This window comes from Rhinolophus sinicus, linkage group LG05 (assembly GCF_036562045.2).
Source record: "Rhinolophus sinicus isolate RSC01 linkage group LG05, ASM3656204v1, whole genome shotgun sequence".
Classification (NCBI taxonomy): domain Eukaryota; kingdom Metazoa; phylum Chordata; class Mammalia; order Chiroptera; family Rhinolophidae; genus Rhinolophus; species Rhinolophus sinicus.
In genome coordinates this window covers 78467020-78484148 of record NC_133755.1, presented here as the reverse complement: position 1 = coordinate 78484148, position 17129 = coordinate 78467020, and the positions used below count along the sequence as shown (strand labels likewise).

General features: G+C 49.7%; 1 protein-coding gene across 1 annotated transcript; it reads right to left on the bottom strand.

Annotated features, from left to right (window-relative positions):
- Positions 1-4315: 4315 nt before the first annotated feature.
- Positions 4316-16732, bottom strand: ABCF1 (ATP binding cassette subfamily F member 1). Its single transcript, XM_019717403.2, has 25 exons — positions 16579-16732; positions 12987-13033; positions 12700-12786; positions 12415-12544; positions 12230-12267; positions 12038-12145; positions 11291-11365; positions 11097-11210; positions 10171-10275; positions 9841-9963; positions 9325-9425; positions 9143-9228; positions 8759-8898; positions 8525-8673; positions 8139-8222; positions 7847-7971; positions 7543-7655; positions 7244-7415; positions 7051-7125; positions 6904-6974; positions 5816-5848; positions 5566-5734; positions 5318-5382; positions 5159-5231; positions 4316-5020 (listed from the first exon to the last, which is right to left on the bottom strand). Exons 1-25 carry the CDS (start codon positions 16649-16651, stop codon positions 4854-4856), a joined length of 2523 nt encoding a protein of 840 aa, XP_019572962.1. The 5' UTR covers positions 16652-16732; the 3' UTR covers positions 4316-4853.
- Positions 16733-17129: the final 397 nt, after the last annotated feature.

The following is a 17129-nucleotide window of genomic DNA, read 5'->3' as shown; positions in this document are numbered from 1 at the left end:
GAAAGTAGGAAGCAAGAAAAAAGAGTGCAGACTGCTCTCCCCAAACAGCTCTGCAGAGTCAGAGGAAAAGGCCTGTGGCTAGGAGATAGAGGGTCCAGGTAAGGTGGTTTTTAGTGTTGTTTTTTTTTAAAGATTTATATTTTTATTGGGGAAGGGGAACAGGACTTTATTGGGGAACAGTATGTTTTTCCCAGGACCCATCAGCTCTAAATCAAGCTGTCCTTTCAGTCTTAGTTGTGGAGGGCGCAGCTCAGCTCCAAGTCCAGTTGCTGTTGTTCAGTCTTAGTTGCAGGAGTTGACTCCCTGTGGGAGTCGAACCGGCAACCTTGTAGCCCAGAGCGCAGGCTCTAACAAACAGGCACCTGCCCACCCCTGTTTTTAGTTCTTAAGGACAGGTATTAAATTGAGGGCCTAGTTGATGGAGTAAGATTCCTGGGAAGACAGGAGGTGTTGGAGAATAGAACATGGAGGGGTAGAATTTAAATAGGAAGTTCTTGAAACTAGAAGTCAGGAGTATATTACATTTTGGGGGCAGAGGGAGGATGGGTATATTGTGTGGGTCGAGAAGAATGGCATTCAACCTCTCAGGGTTCATCAGAGTCATCTGAAGGGCCTGTTAAAAGACAGATTGCGGGTCAGATCCAGCCAATTTCCCGATTCAGGAGGTCTGCGATGGATCCCAAGATTGTGCATTTCTAACAAGTTCCCTGTTGCGGATCTGGAAAACGCTGATGTCACTGCCCTAACACGTTTCTTGGCTATTATTTCTAGGATTGGCCACATGAGGGCAACTTCCTAAATTTCACAGGTCTCCTTTACATTTAGTAAGTCCAATGAGGCTGATTTTGTCGTCCCTTGCCTAGTCTCAGGAGGTTCTTCAGTCAGCCTGCTGTAGCTCTGTGCACTTAGGAGAGGACCTGAGAAGAGGTGCAATGTCAAGGCCAAGGTTAGAGGGGAAATACCAGTGAAGTATCAGCTCAAGTGAAAAAACAGTGTTTCTTTCCTCCTGGTTCCATCTATTGCCTGCTTTTCAAACCTCCTTCCCTCTGTCTCCCACAACAGGCCACAAGAACCGTTAAAGAGAGCTTCAAGTTTTTTCTATTTTAAGTTAAAAATGAGTTCAGCCATTTTTCTTTCAAATGCTCCATAAAAATCCAAAGTAACCTGTTACCTTAAAATTTTTGGTTGGTGGGGCAGGAGAAAGAGGGTGAGCAACCTCATCCGTTTCACCATATTCACTGACCGATTTCTGTTGCTTCATGAAGCCCCCACAGGCTCTTCTGCAGCCTTCTCCCCTCCCCCCCCACTGTTTCAGTCGGTCTGTTCTTCTCTGCTTCCATTCCCACCCTCCACCCCCACACAAAATATCATTTCAACTTTATACGTTCTCTGTCATCTGCTTGGTTCCTTCGCCACCTTCAGGCCTTGGCTTTAATGTTACTTCCTCCAAGAAGGCTCCCCTAATCAGTCCATCTAAAAGTGACCCCTACCCCCCACCTCCACCCTGCCTTCCCTCCTAGCACTGGTGCTCCAAAGGCACCACTCAGCTCCTATCCCTGCTTCTACCATATTTCCCCGAAAATAAGACCTAACCGGAAAATAAGCCCTAGCATGATTTTTCAGGATGCTCGTAATATAAATTAAGTCCTACAGTATGTCCCTGAAAGTAAGACTCGCTCTTATATTGATTTTTGCTCCAAAAGATGCATTAGGGCTTATTTTACATTCCCAGCCTCCTGACCTCTGTATGGCCACAGGGCTGTCCTGTTTTCCACTGACAAGTCTTCCCTAAAACGCTTCTTGTGCACTCCTAACAGGCCTATCCTGGCTCACACCCCTCTAGGACTTTGCTGTGATCGTCTTGTCCATTCTACAGATTAGGGAGAATGCCCAGGACACAAGAGTCAGATAAACAAGGGCCATCATCCCAGGAACAGCCCACTACAGTCTGGGTGACAGAGGGTGTGTCGTTTCCTCATTAGGAAGGTGTGCAGAAGAATCACTACTTTAAAATGGAAACATTTCTATGCTGCTTATCTTCAATGCAGTATTTTTAGGTACTAAAATCTAGTTCACGAATAAAAATACTTATTCTGTTAATGAAGTTCCATTTTTCAGGCTTTGGGTTACCTACATACTACCATACCATGTAAATATGTTACCGTATTTTGCAGTGTATAATGTACATTTTTTTGCCCAAATTTGAAAAAATAAGGATGGGCATTATACATGGGTAGTACTAGTTCTGTATCTATATAAATGTTTTTCTTTTATTTATACTTATGAATTAAAAGTGTAACTCCAGAAATCAATAACGATATCCATATGCAAAATATCCTGGAATATGATAATCGGCTTTGTTGAACTTAAGGAGGAACTTGCAACGAACTTGCAAGGACAGAGTTCTTGGTCTTCTATGATGTGTAAATATCATAAATTTGTTACCAGTACATAAAATTTCTTGTACCTTGTATTTGTTCTTGTGTTTTGTAATTATTTGTTACATAAAATTTCTTGTAATATGTTAACAACATTAAGAAGCAAATGCTTAAATTTCTTTATAACACAAAAAACAAGTACCTAAATGTAAACAATTAAAAATTTGAATTAAAAAAATTAAAACGAAAGATTTTTTCCCCTGAAAAGTTGGGGCCAAAAACGTGGGTGCACATCATATATGGGAGTGCATTGTACATGGTAAAATGTTTTCTTATGTGTCTCACGCCCATGTTGCTGTTTTTTGGAGGGGCATCCTTTTGCCCTCATTTAGGTTCATTATTAATTCCATTACATACTAAGCATGTTGATGGAAATAAAACTTCTGCCCATGGACAGAAGTTATCTTGGAGCATCTGAAGAACCTGCAATGAAATTAGTGATAAAAAACTTGAAATGCAAATTTTTGGTGTTCATTTTATAAATAACATTCCTAAATATTTTATGTATCATTTCATCTAGAGCAGTGAGTTGAAAATTTTAAGTGTGGTGTGTAACATGAAATACATGTAACAAAATAAAAAAATTGAAAGCACTTTACAAATCATTGTAAAGTGCTTTAATAAACTTGTGAGGTAGGTACTTTTTGTCACCTTCATTTTACAGATGAGGAATCAGGCACCAAGAGGCTAAGTAGCTTGTCCAAGGTCACACCGTTAGTAAGTGAACTTGAAGCCTGGCTCCCACTGTTCTGATACTTCACAGAATTGTGGAAATTATACGTAATGTCTTACTCGGGGCTTGGCACAAGGCAATGATTTTTTCCCCTCAAATTATGTTAAGGGGGGTGCTTTCTCTCCAATTTGGAGATGTCACCTATGGCACCTCTACAACTATCTCCATACCAAACCTTCACTTCCAGTATAAACCTTATACTTGAGGTCCAGTGTTATTCACTTGGCCAGAAAATAATTTCCCCAAATTATATTTCCAAAGTCAGTCTTAACCACTCAGCTCTTCATATTCCCCCTGGAACTGGACATACCTGGTCATTGTCTTCTGTCTCCAACTCCACCTGGGTCTTTACATCCCTTGCTCTAGTTTAGGACTTACTACCTCATCCCCACAGAAGTTAGGTGGTCCCCCTTGTAAGTCCCATAGTGTACCTCACCCATCACTACCTAAAATCACCACTTGCCACTTGTATTTTACTTTCCAAATCCACCCCTCCAATCTAACACTAATAGTGGCCACACTAGCCACATTCTAACTCCCAGTTTTTTCTTCTAAACCTTAGAGCTGCTCTTTTGCTAGGTTCCAAATATGGCTGTTCTCTCATTATTCAAATCCTTATTCTCTTTCAAGGCCCCCCCCTCAAGTGATCCTGCCAAACAACCAGGCTCCAGGTAACCTTCCCTTTCTATAGCACTTGGCCACTTAGAACCTAGGGAACCACACACTGGCAATTAATCCTATCACATAGGATGCTCGTGTCTTATTTCCTAAGTATTCTCTCACTAGTCACGGATGCAGACTTGTCTTTTCCCTTCTTGTACACCCCACAGTACTGTACATGTCAGCTGACTTGGTAACTTTTGAGAGGATCCGCACTCTGGTCTCGGACCACAGGGCAGAACTTGGGACAGAGAGAGACCAGTGTCCCAGACGAAGGGCTGAATCCCTTTCTCTTCTTGTCTGAAGGGCTGGGGGAGGGGAGGCTCCTCAGACAGTAAGCACCATCTAAAGCACAGTAAGACTGCCAGTTAGAGCCATTGGTATCAGTGGGGAAGCAAGGATACCAAATGCTGCTAGAAAACTGAACAAAGCAAATCATGACAGAACAGTTTCAGCTCCCATGAATCTCCAAACAGTGACAAGGCAGCAGCAACTCCTTTCCTTTATTTCTTCTCCTTGTAAAGGGAGATTCAAGTTCAGCAGCAATGCTTTCCTGCCTCCAAGTCCCCACCCAACCCAGAGACTGCAGACACCAAGTCCCAGGAGCAGCACCGGCCTCAGACCCCTTCTCCGGCTCTGAGCTCACCAGCTGTTTGCATCATGAAGTCAGCATGAAATCTACCAAAAAACAGCAGCACCAGAGACCGGGGGCCACCACGCCCGAAGCTTTAAGATGGACCAGAGGCTGCAGACAACTGGCCACGAACGTCTGGCTGGATGGAACCCCACAATAAGGAAGGTCACCTCTGTCTACACAGAGGGATGTCATACACAAGGCCAGCTGAACAAAAGGGAGCAGAAAAGTCTCTCAGAGGAAAGGCAACAGTCAAAGTGGTCTCCTAGTCACATCAGGCACCCCTGCCTCCCTGTGCTGGTGAGCTGCAGACAGACGCAGGCTGCCGGGTGGAGACGGGACAACAGGGACGCGAGCTGGTCTTGCGGGAGACTTCTGGGAGGGAAGATCACTCTCGGGGGCGGCTGACCATGACCTCCCCCAGGGCCTCCAACACCTCCCGCTTGTAGTCCTCGAAGTCACCGTCGATTTGGCTCACACTCTGCTCCTCTACCACCCACAGCTGGCAATTGGTTTCTGTGATGAGCCGGGCATCATGGCTGACGACGATCACAGCTTTGCAGAAAGATGGCGAGAATGAAGGTGGACAGAAGGGAGGAAGAAATCAGAACGTGAACCAAGGGCGGCCCAGCCGCAGGACACTGCGGCCTGGCCCAGAGGGAAAGAGGAGGGGCGCGTGCTGAGCTGACTCACCGCCCTTGTACTCGTTGATGGCCTCCCCCAGGGCATCGATCGACTCGATGTCCAAGTTATTGGTGGGCTCGTCCTGTGGAGACGGTGGCATTTCGTGACTAAGCACGACCACTCCTACCTGCCTGTAACTCACCCCCTCCTGTGGCCCAGCTCACTCACCAAGATGAGGACATCGGGCTCCCGACAGGCCAGCTCTGCAAACACAACTCGGGCTTTCTGCCCACCTGTGGCAGAGGACAAGGAGGTCCATCACACCTGTGGCTGCCTGACATCTCTGCAGGCGAACCCTGGCTGTGTGCGCATGCGCACGAGGCCCCCCACGCCCTGGCTCCCTTCCTTCCCGCCGCCAGGTGGTCTGCAGAGATGAACACTGAGGAGCAGGACAGCTTCCCCAGCCCGCAGTGTACCGGAGAGCTTGCAGATCTGGATGGTGTGGGCATGGCTCTCCAGGCCGAAGCGGCCCAGGCACTTCCGGGCGTCCTGGTAGGGCAGGTTGAAGGCCTGCTGCAGGTACTCGGTGGGCGTCTCCTCCATGCGCAGCTGCTCTGCGTACTGCTGGTTGAAGAAGCCGATTTTCTGCCCGGGGGAGACGGAGGTGGTTGGTGAGTCATACTCCCTCTGCCCACTCTTGTTCCCCAATTCCCAAAGCCAACTCACCAGCCGGTGGTTCTTTCTCATTTCCCCACGAGTCTGCAAGGAAAGAGCAGGTGGTCAGGGAGAGGAAGGGAAAGGTGCCGCAGGTCCACACCCCAGCTTCTGAGGGGGAGATGAATAGCAGAATGCGGCTGAGGCAGGTGAGTGCGCAAGGGAACAGGACGTTCTTCCCCGTGTGATAAGGGCACACTGGGAAGTCAGAGTACGGGGCACAAGGTGTAAGAGAAGAATACAGCGGGGGGCACAGAAGCACAGATCCAGAATCAGGGGAGGCTGACCATGACCAAGAACACCCTTCCCACCCAGCGAGACCCATGAACCACACATTCTCAGGCCCCACCTCAGATGGGGATTCGGGACAGTTGGCAGGAGGATCTAAGAGCGTCTTTCTAAAGATCTGCTCTGTGGGTGTGAGGAAAAGGGCCCTCTCAACACTTTCCTGGAGGGAGTACAGATGGCTACGACCTATCTAAAGCACAATATGGCGATATACTGCCAAAACCTTAAAAGCAATTCTAGGGAATTTATCCTGAGAAGAGTAAATTCATAAAAGATGTACGATATTTACTACAGTAGTGTCTTTTAGTGAAACATCAGAAATAATCTAAATGACTAACATCAAATTATGTGAAATCTATATAAATAAATGTACACATATAATTACTGTCATGGAAAATGTATGATATATGTATTATCTGGAAAAAGCTGACTACAGAAAAATTCATGTGATGGCCATTTTTGTTTAAAAAAAGGATATGCACATTTGCAAAGGAAAAAAGGTGAAAGCGATCCAGCAAAATCAGTTCCGGTATCTCTGGATTTTTATTTGGCTTATGCAATTTCAAATTATTCTACAATGAACATGTACTTGTATAACCAAAACACCCATGGGGGTTCCAGCAGTGTGACCCCCCTTTCTAGCTCTCCTCACTGACCCGATCTAACCTGCTCTGTAGCACCTCAGGGAAACGAGCTCTCCGCGTGTTCTGTCTTTAGCGCCCCCCTGTGGAGGGTCCGGTGTTGCCCCCCCCCCTCCGCATTTCCACTTCCCACACATCGCAGTCTGTCCTCCCGGGTGGCTCAGGACTCACCGGAGTCAGCTTGCCTGTCAGCAGCAGGAGCAGGGTGCTTTTCCCCACGCCGTTAGGGCCCACGATGCAGACTGCAGGTAGCAAGACAGGGGGTCACAGAGGTCCCCAGACTCTCCTGTGCTCCTGCGCCACCCGACACCAACTCACTTCTTGAGTCCATGTCGATGCCAAAATCCAGATTCTTAAAGAGTGGTTTCTGCCCCTCATAGCCAAACGTCACACCTGAGCACCAGAAAAAGCGGCCGTTTCCTTTCTTTTCTGGGCTACGCGAAGGTCCCCGCTCCCCCACTATCCTGGCCTGGCGGAACAGGAGCAGGTGCCCTGCTGGCGCCGTGCTCACCGTGCAGGCCCAGCACAGGCGGGCTGAGCGGCGGCGGGTTGGGGAACGTGAAGCGCACAGTGTACTCCCGGGGCCGCTTCAGCAGCTCAGGGGCCTCCTGGGACTCCTCGTCCTGGTTCTTCCGGCGGCACTTCTGCTGCTTCCGAGTCAGGGCTTCCTTTGTTTGCTTTTCCTGCAGAGAAAGGGGAAAGGCAGAAACGCATACCTTCGCAGCAGCCCCTGAAATGCAGGCCGGTGCCGCCGGCCAGCTCGTCCTGCTGAGAAGACCACCTCGTCACAGGAAGCCCCCGAGTGCTCACCGCCTGCTTGGTGGACTTGCCGCCCGCCTTCAGCTCCTTCAGCTTTTTCTCCTGCTTCTCATACTGCTTCAGCAGTTCTTTCTGCTTCTGCTGGTACATCTTCTTGAAGGTCACTGGGGCAGAAGAGGACGGGCATCACTGGGTGCCCTCTCCCCTGCAGAGAGGGGTAATCAGGACTGGGGGGATGGGGCGGGCATCACTGTCTGATTCCAGAAAGATCCAGCTTATCACCACGTCCCTACACCCCTCCCAGGCCTCTCCTCGGGGCCCCATCTCTCCTCCACCCACGAGCAGTCCTCCTCACTGTAATTGCCCCGATAGTAATGGAGCCGCTGGGCATCAAGATGGATGATATCGGTGCAGACGTCGTCCAGGAAGCCCTGGTCATGGGACACGATGAGCAACGTCTTCCGCCAGCCCTGGAGATAACTGGATTTTAGAGAAGAGTGTGGAAATGTCACATCGGTCAAGTTAGGGCTACATCAGGGGAAGGACAGACTACGGGGGCAGGGAGGCAAAGAGGGACGGCCAGATTGAGAGTTGTCCAGGGCAGAGTGAACAGGACCAGTGATGCAGACTAATCCAGGGCCACTCACTTATTGAGCCAGATGACAGCATTGAGGTCCAGGTGGTTAGTGGGCTCATCCAACATCAGCAGCGTGGGCTCCATGAACAGCGCTCTAGAGGGTTGGGCAGCAAAGTGCAGGGTCAGAGGGAGGCAGGTCCCTGCTCAGAGAACCTGAGTAGCCCCGGGGGTGCAGCCTGAGACCATGAACACTTCCCAATCCCTTAGGGAAGTTCCTGTGAGACGTCGGTGAGGATATACACCAGGAGGGGAGAGAAATGCAGAAAAGACCTGAAGCCTGACAACACAGACAGGAAGGGAGACAAGTTGGCCTTGAACCTCCCTGCTGGCCTCAGAAGAATGAGCAAAAGGGACCGGGTGGTTTGGGCTGGGAGGGTGGTGAGGTGGGCGGCCCACCTGGCCAGGGACACACGCATGCGCCAGCCCCCCGAGAACTTCTGTGTGGGCCGGTTCTGCATCTCAGGGTCGAAGCCCAGACCAGCCAAGATCCGCCGGGCTTTGGCCTCTGCAGCGGCCGCCCCGATTGCCCGCAATTCCTCATACACCTGAGAGGAGCGAGAAGAGGAAACGTGTCCGGAGGTCACAGGAAGCCCCAAGTCTAGCCCGTGTCCCCTGAGCCATCTCCTCTACCTTCTCTAGCCTCTCGGCGGCTGTGTCATCCCCCTGCTCCAGCTGTCCTTGGAGTTGTCGCTCCTCTTCCAGCAGCTTTACTCGCTTGGTGTCGGCTCGAAGAACAGCCTGCACTGCTGGCGTTTCATCTGCTACCACCTCTGGGGAGCAGGGCGACAACAGTCAGGCCACTCGAGGGCTAAGAACCTAGTCCCCCTTCCCACAGCTCCATTCTGCCTTGCCTGGCCCTGCCCAAAGAAAACATCCTGCAGTCCACTCTTTCCTCGCCCTCCTTTGGCATTCACTTCCCAGTCCCCAGTAACTGTCCCAACACCACAAGCAGTTTCTGCTCTTCTCGGTGGGTTCCCCACTGGCCCTGCCCTCACCTTCCCCCACTGGCCTCACCCTGCTCACACAGCAACACGTCGATGTTGGGGGGGATGCTCAGCGCCCGGTTGGCAATGTGCTTGAGGAGCGTAGTCTTGCCCTTGCTAGGAATGAGACAGCCGCCAGGGCCAGGTCACCACTGTGGAGGCTCTCCTTTTCCTTCCACCCTACCCCCATACCTCCAGCCCCCCACTCCTCACCCGTTGGGTCCCACTAGCCCATAGCGGCGGCCGGCCACAATGTACAGGTCCGCGTTGACAAATAACTCCTTGCCGTGAGCCGAGATGCTGAACTTCTCTAGCTGCAGTCGTCAGGGAAGCAAACATGGCAAAGGGAGGGATGGGAATGTGAGAACTCTCCCTTTCAGACAGAGCTGCAGCTTTCTCCCTGCCAGGAAGCCTGACAAGCCAAGCCTGCTGGCACTGTGCCCTGCTCTTACCAGGCCGGTCCACGTCCCTGTCCACTACCCAATGGGATCTCCCAAATCCAAGCCAGTCCAGCCTGTCCCACCCAATTTCCCTCCAGGGTGGACCCCTATACTTTTGCTTTTTCTATCTTCTCGCTTAAGTTGGCAGAACTCAAGGCATGGAAAACACCTCCAAGCTTTCTTGTCGGTGGTCAAAGCCCCCTTATTGGTCGCCATGACCACTGAGGGAAAGGTGAGAGAACGGGCTCTTCCCTGGGCGGCTGGGTGGGAGAAATCCCCTCAGACCTACCTTGATGTCAGAGGCATTTTCTAACATGGCCTGGCGGGAGGACACCTCCGCTTGTGACACGGAGAAGTCATTCTCCGCAGCACTGGCTGCTTTTAATGAAGCCACCTGGCGCTCATACTCCATCTGAGAAGGAAGGAGAACTACTGTCTGCCAGTTTCCTGTCATCGGACACCGAGACAAGGTTCACAGAACACCATTCTGTCCGTACTCTATTTATTTCAAGTAGCACTCAAGCTCTCCTTCTTGTCCACCAACTCGCATGTCCCATAGTTGAAGCATAAAAATAAATCAATTTCTCCTCTTTTGACCACTAAGAACCCAAGGTCTTACCTGTTTCTTCAGCTTTTTCTTCTCCTTTTTGCTAAGGTGAGCGTAGGGATCATTGGCCTTAGACTCCCCTGCGTCTTGCTCCTCTTCTCCTTCCTCCTCTGACCCCTGTGAGAACGAGGGGACGGTAAAAAGTGAAGGCCCCCTTCTAGAACCTGGAGTTCATGTGATCCACCCCTAGTTCCAGGCAGCTCTTCCCTTCTCTCCTAGAGTCCTGACATGTATCTGGTGAATCTTCTCATTCTCATACCCACCCCTGGTTTCCTTGCAGTCCTTTATCCATTTCTGCCACCAGGAATCATGGTACAAGACAGATGGCAGGAGTTCTGTGTGTATGAAGTGTATCTATGATGTATGTGTGTGTTACCTGTAAACAGAACTACTAACGCAATGTAACTGAGGACAGAATCAACGTAATGGGTCCTTCTCCTCATGTAGCCAGTGTTTCTGTAGCTTACACAGTAACATGCAAAGAAAAGGTCTGAAGCCCTAACACAGCCACTGAGAAATCCAGAACAACAGGATGGGAAAGTACTAGATGTATAGAGTACCTCAGAAACTACTGGACTCCCTCATGTCATACAGAAGAGAAAACTGAGAATCAAGGAGGTAGAGGATGTACTACTCAAGGCCACACAGCTAGTAAGTGGCAAAGCCAGGTCCTTTCAACTCTGAAAACTGGCCCATGGGCCCAATCTGACCCGGCATCCGTTTTTATATGGCCCGGGAGCTAAGAACAGTTTTACATTTTCAAAGAGTTGTTTAAAAAAAAAAGGAAGACAAATATGCATCAGAGACCGTATATGCCCTGCAAAGCCAAAAACATTCACTATGCGCCAACTCCTTTACAGAAGTTTGCCGACTGCTGCTCTGGACAGTATCAGCACCCTGAGACCCTGACCCCCCATCCCCAACAGCAAAATATGCACCTGCTCTGCCTTCCTGGCCTTCTCCTTCCCTTGCTTGGGTGGTTCCTTTTCTTGTGTCATTTCCTCTTCATCCTCTTGCTCTTCATTGTCCAGAGTGGCAAATTTATTTTGAGGCTAACGGAAAAGACAGCACGTCCGATGAAACGCCCAAATCTCTGAGACCCAGCACCTCCTCCTGCCAATTACTCCCTCACCTTGGCCTTCCCCTTTGACTTCTCTTCCTTTTCCTTTTTGCCCTTGAGCCCCGGCTGTGGTTCTTCAGATACAGCCTGGAGAAGACACACATATATACACACACAAATTAATTTGCTATCTTGTTGCTTTACAGGCATTTCCAGAGAGTCCAGGACGAGGAGTTAACTGTACTGAATGGTGCTAGGAAGAAAATGAGAGCCAAAAAAACCCTACACTCCAGTTTGAGACTAGTGAAGAGAACGTTACAGAATATTCACAAAGCTAAGGGCCTATGAGTCAGGCAAGTGAGCTACATGGGTGGGTGGCAGCAGCGCTGGAGGGCTTCCTCAAGAGGGCGAATCTTGAGAAGAGGTAATGGACATGGGTTTGGGGAAGGCCTTCTAGGGAAGACGGAGGACGGAGCATAGAGAAAAAAAGGCTTTGACACAGACATCATCTGCCTCATGCTGGATGTGACCAGGCTGGTCTGCAAGGCACGCATGGCAGAGTCCCAGGCAACAATGCACAGGGCCCAAGTGCAAGAGCAAAGACGTGAGGCCTTTGTTTTAGACTCTGAAGTGAAAGCAACAGAATCACTGTAGATTTCCAAGTGATGAGGAGAGTATTTTAAAAACCTGATTTTGACAGTATAAGCAAAACAGGCCTAGAGGAGTGAGCTTAAAAGCAGGAAGTCAGGGCATTACCCCACTACGGGTGGGGAAGGCGCTCCGTGGGGTGGGAGTACCCAGCACAGCCACCACTCTCACCTTATTGATCCGATTCTTCTCTGGCTTGGCAGGCTTAGGAGGGTGTTTTTCTTCCTCCTCCTCTTCCTCACTCTGGTCCTGAATCAGGGCTGCAAAAACATTACCACCCTGGAAAATGAAAGAGCCAGAGAAGTCAGTGGGCTGGTCAAGGTTAGGCCCATGAGGTTTCCGTTTACCACGCAGATGGCTTACCTTGGTTTTCTTCCCTCCTCGGGGTACTGGGGCTGGCACTGAAATGACAAGGAAAAAAGATGAGGCAGGAAAGAGAATTACAACGTCTGGCTCCTCAATCTAAACCAAGCCAAAGATCAAGAAACAAGGCCTTCACTCTTCATGGCTCACGGGTTCCAGGCACCCATTCCCCTCACGTCATTTACCCTCATCCTCCTCGTCACTGGCCGGCACCGAGAGCTTCTTAAGACGCTCCAGGAGCTCTTTCTCATCTCCTTCGTCATCCACATCCTTCTTCCGCCGGCCTTTTCGGGCGTCTCGTTTCTTTTTCTGCGGCTGAAAGCAAAGAGGATGAGAGAATGACGCTGAGCCCAGGGCCCTGCGGGACCTCTGCCTCCAAGAGTCTCCATCAGCGGGGTGAACCGGTGTGGGCTGCAGAGGGGCTGCTGGGCCCAAGGCACCCCTCGGACTCGTGGGCCCAACGCTCAGACCTGCTGCTGCTGCTGCTGCTCCTTCTCCTTGGGAAACTTGTCTTCTTCCCCAGCCTGCTTATCTTCTACTGCCAGCTCTTCAAAGAACTACAGAGAGAGTTAAGATGTACAACAACACGGCTGAGACCAGAACCCCCCGACTCTGCCTGCCGACCTGCCCTCCCATCCTCACCCTGCTTCCTCTCTTGATAAGCTCTGTCCTCCCCCTCGGACCTCCCACCTCCCTCACATGGCTGCGTCTTGCTCGGAAGCACGATCAGTTCTCATCCTCAACCTCATTTTCTCACCGTCTTTTTGGTCTTCTTGTCCTTCTTCACTTTCTTCACCACTTTGTCTAGAAGGTTAAGCAGACATTGTGAATGCTTATTTGCAAATTTCAAAGCAGCCTGATCCCCCCGCAAAGCCCTCAGTGGCCTCCACCCTATTTTACTATTTTTCTAGTTCAACTATCATTCCCTAGACATTTGTATTGTCCCACAGGACAGACAGTGGTGGCTGGGTCTAGGGTGGCAGTGGGAGGGAGAAAGCAGAATTCAGAGGGTGAAGGTAGAGGTGGAAAGGAAGTAAGACAGAGTATCAGAGATCATGCCTATGTTTTTAGTTGGCAAAATGAGTTGGGCTATTGGTACCATTTATTAACTCGAAATATAGTGGAAGAGAATGTCCCCTCTTCCCACCCTGCCACCCATGGGGGTGAAGGTAGGACGAAGATACCATACATTCAGTTTGGGATATGTTGCCTGTGAAGCCTACAGGCCATGTAAATAGAGCTGTTTGGAAAGTAAATGAACATCTGGGTCTATGCCCCACCTGCTCTGCTCGCACAACATTCTAGCACACATCACACTGTATTATACTTAGCACAGTCAGTCTTTCATCCTAGAGAGCCACCTTTAGCTTGTGGTTCCAGGGAGCAAAGTGGGAAGTAATAAAAGTTCACTCGACAGAATATATTCCAGCTCCTCCCTTCTGTCAGTCCTGGTTTCCCGGAAGGCAGGGTACTATGTCTAACTCCCTGTCTCCCTCCCACCGTCAAACTGGGAGCAGCTTCATGATTTCTCCTTATGTCCAGACCTATCCACTATCATATTCCCCTCCAAACCATGCCATCCTATCCAAAAGCACTCCTGTAGTTATTTAGCTCTAAAAAAGCCAACCAAACAAAACCTAACTGCTTTCTGCTATCTACCACATTAAGTACTTCTTAGACCAGAATCCCATTTAATCCATAGTAATCACTTATTTAGGAAGGTTTTACTGAGCATCTACTATGCCAAGAACCGGAGATTGATGAGGACAAGCCCTATAATTTAGAGCTGCATAGACTAAAAGGGCCCTATCCTACCTTTTCTGCTATATCTGTTTCCCCATCCACACCTGTGTTCTGGACACTGGCTTCTCACTGCTCCTTGATTTAGTCCCAGGCATGCTTCTGTCTGTCTTTGCTTAATCTTGGTCCTCCGTCCAGAACACATTTCAGAATCTGATCTCACTACTGGGTGACTAGAGTGGTAGAGCTGAAAAGATGTACAGGAGAAGTAATGTAAGGCTGTATATTCCAAGGAGTCTAACCCTAATGACTTTAAGGAGGACCCATTGCAGTACGTAAGAAGGAATGACATGACCAGCTCACGTTGACAACCCTAAGGAGTGACAAATCCCAGACACTAGTTTCTCTCCAAAGACTAACACAACCACACCATCTGCCCTTCTTTTAAATCCCCTTTGTACCTGAAACATCACTCTGATCCTTCTGCCTGTAAGTAGAGGAAAAGCCTGTGTGCAGGTTGGGTTGTGAGGAAGTGTAACCAAGCACCAAGGCCCAGGATAAGGCTAAGTGCAGCTGCAGTGCTGTATCTTCCATTGCTCCTCCTCTAATGCCTCGTTCCCTTTAGTACATCACTTAAGCTGCTCCTAACTTCAAAGCCAAATAAAACACTTTCCTCAACCTTGCAATCTCCTCCCCTAATCACTGTTTTCTGTCCCATCTTCACTGAGTCTCAAAAGCGGAGCCCACACTACGCTTCCATCTGCAGAGGTCTCCTCCATATCCAAGACTTCACCGACACTCGCCTGTCTTTACTTTTAGTCGAGAGCTCTCTCCTTGCCATTTCCTCTTAGAAATTCCCCAGAAAGCTCCAACTCAGCACTGAAAAGCTGCCCTTCTCTCTGCCCACTCCCCATCATACAGGCCTACTGCTTTTAGTTAATAGTCTACTTACTGCCCATTGACTTACTTAAGTGAGCGTCATCCCTAATTCTCCTCCCTTCCATTGGCCAGTTTCCAATTCTGGTAAATGCCACTTCCTTAATAACCCTTTAGTCTTCACCGCCCTGGCTTACTCTTACCACTTCTCAACTGGATCGTTGCGAGAACCTCCTAAATGGTCTCCCTGCCTCCAATCCTCACCAATTCAAGCCATTCTCCACTGCCCAGTGCTGTCACTGTGAACTGATCATATCATTCTTTATGCACTTCAACAGGTCCTTCTTCTTAATATTCTTAGAACTAAATGCCCCGGAATAGCGTATAAAGCCTTTCATTACCTGTCTTCTGCACATTTTCCCAACACCAGTCATCCAATAGTGGGAACCAGCTGGGCTCACCTACATCACTAGCCTTGGACACAATTCTCTGCTTGGAATTGCTCTTCCCCTTGCTAAGTCATACAGATCCTTCAAGAATGAACTCAGCTTATCATATATTTCTGGGAGGCTGTGCCGACACTCCTACCCTACCTGTCTGAATAGATGCCTCTCTTTTCTTCTCAGTCCCATAGCATTCTCAAGCATACTCATCACACTCTGTCAACCACTGTCTGATTAACGTTCTGTCCCCTCCACTAGACTGGGTGCCCCTTCAAAGCAAGGCTTCTCTTTTATCACTATATTCCCAGTTCCTCTGCACAGTATGAGATATACAGCAGGCATCCAACAAATGCGTGTAAAATTAGTCACTGTGTGCCTACTGTAACTATTTGGGTCCATTCTATCTCTCCCTTGAAGTGTCTTCAAGACCGGGAGGATGTCTTCATTATTTTTTTTCTACCCTCCCCAAAGCATAGTATATACAGCACTCAACAAATATTCGCTGTTTTCAAGAAAACCTTAACCCCCCATTCCAACATCCAACATCTTCACTCTTGCTCTAGGTGAGTCAGATGTGTCTTAAGAAAGAGCCCATGAAGGAATCATCCTCTCTTGAAAAGCAGGTGGCACCACCGGCTCCTGAAGGTGAGCGTAAGAGTGTGTGTGAGTGTGTGTGTGTGGTGGCAGGGCGGGGTGGTCCAGGCACAGCTTATATACAGAGGGTGCCAAAAAAAAAGGATACACGTTTTAAGAAATTAAAAAAGTGATAAAATGGTAATACCCAATATATACCAATAACAAAAGATGTAAGTCACGTTGACTTCTGCAGTTACAAGAGGTGCTCAAAGTGGTTACCATCAGTGTCCAGACACCTGACTGTGGCGAACTACTGCTTGAACAACGCTGAGGAAACTGTTCACTTGCGTACATTTTTTTTGGCACCCCCAGTATTTCTGTGGGACATAGAATACAGTGTGGTGCGGAAAAGGTCCAAAAGAGAAAAGAGGACTTTCTCATTTCTCCCCATCTCTCCCTCAGTACCACACGCTCTTCCACGTCTACTGCCCAGTCCACTTAAACCTCTCAGCGAAACCCCGGCACCCTTTCTTTCACCCCCACCCCAAACTCACTGCTGCCGCGGCAAACTCGGCCCACCCCACTGCACGCATGCGCAGTAGCCCCGCACGGCCCGGCCAGTCTCGCGCCTCGTGACCCTTTCCTAACACACGCACACTTTTCTCTCTCCTCTTCTCTTTACTCTCTCGTTCCCTCCCTGCCCACGAGCTTCACCTGCGGGGCTCGTGCTCTCTCCGTCCCCGATCCACTCGGGCTCCGGCGGCTGCTGCTTGGGCCCCTTCGGCATTGCGGTGGCAGTTTCGGCTATTCTGACGGCGCCGGGCGCTATTTCCGCTTCCGGCGGTGTGGGGCTCCGCGTGGGGCGGGATCTCCAGGCCGGCGCGCCCGGCCCCGCCCCCGGGGGTGCACGTGCGCGCCACGCCGTGACCTCGGGGGCGTGCCTGCGGTCCCGCGGGGGCGTGGTGGGCATCGCTCCCAGAGGCGCCTGGGCAGAGCTTTTGTGACCTGGGAAGCCACCCTCGTGGCTCTGCGACGCCGCATGACTAATTTCCGACTAGTACAAAAGAGTGGCGTAATCCTTTTCTTTTTTTTAAATGGATGCTACCTTCGACCACCCCCTTGCATCTGGTTCCGGGCAGAAAGGCTCAGTCCGTCTACTAAGAAAGAAGCCTTGTCGGTCTAGTGTTGAGATGTGTTACAAAATCCCGGAGTTTAGAGTTGTAAAGGAGGAGGAACTCTAGCCAAACAAAAATCACTGCAGCGGA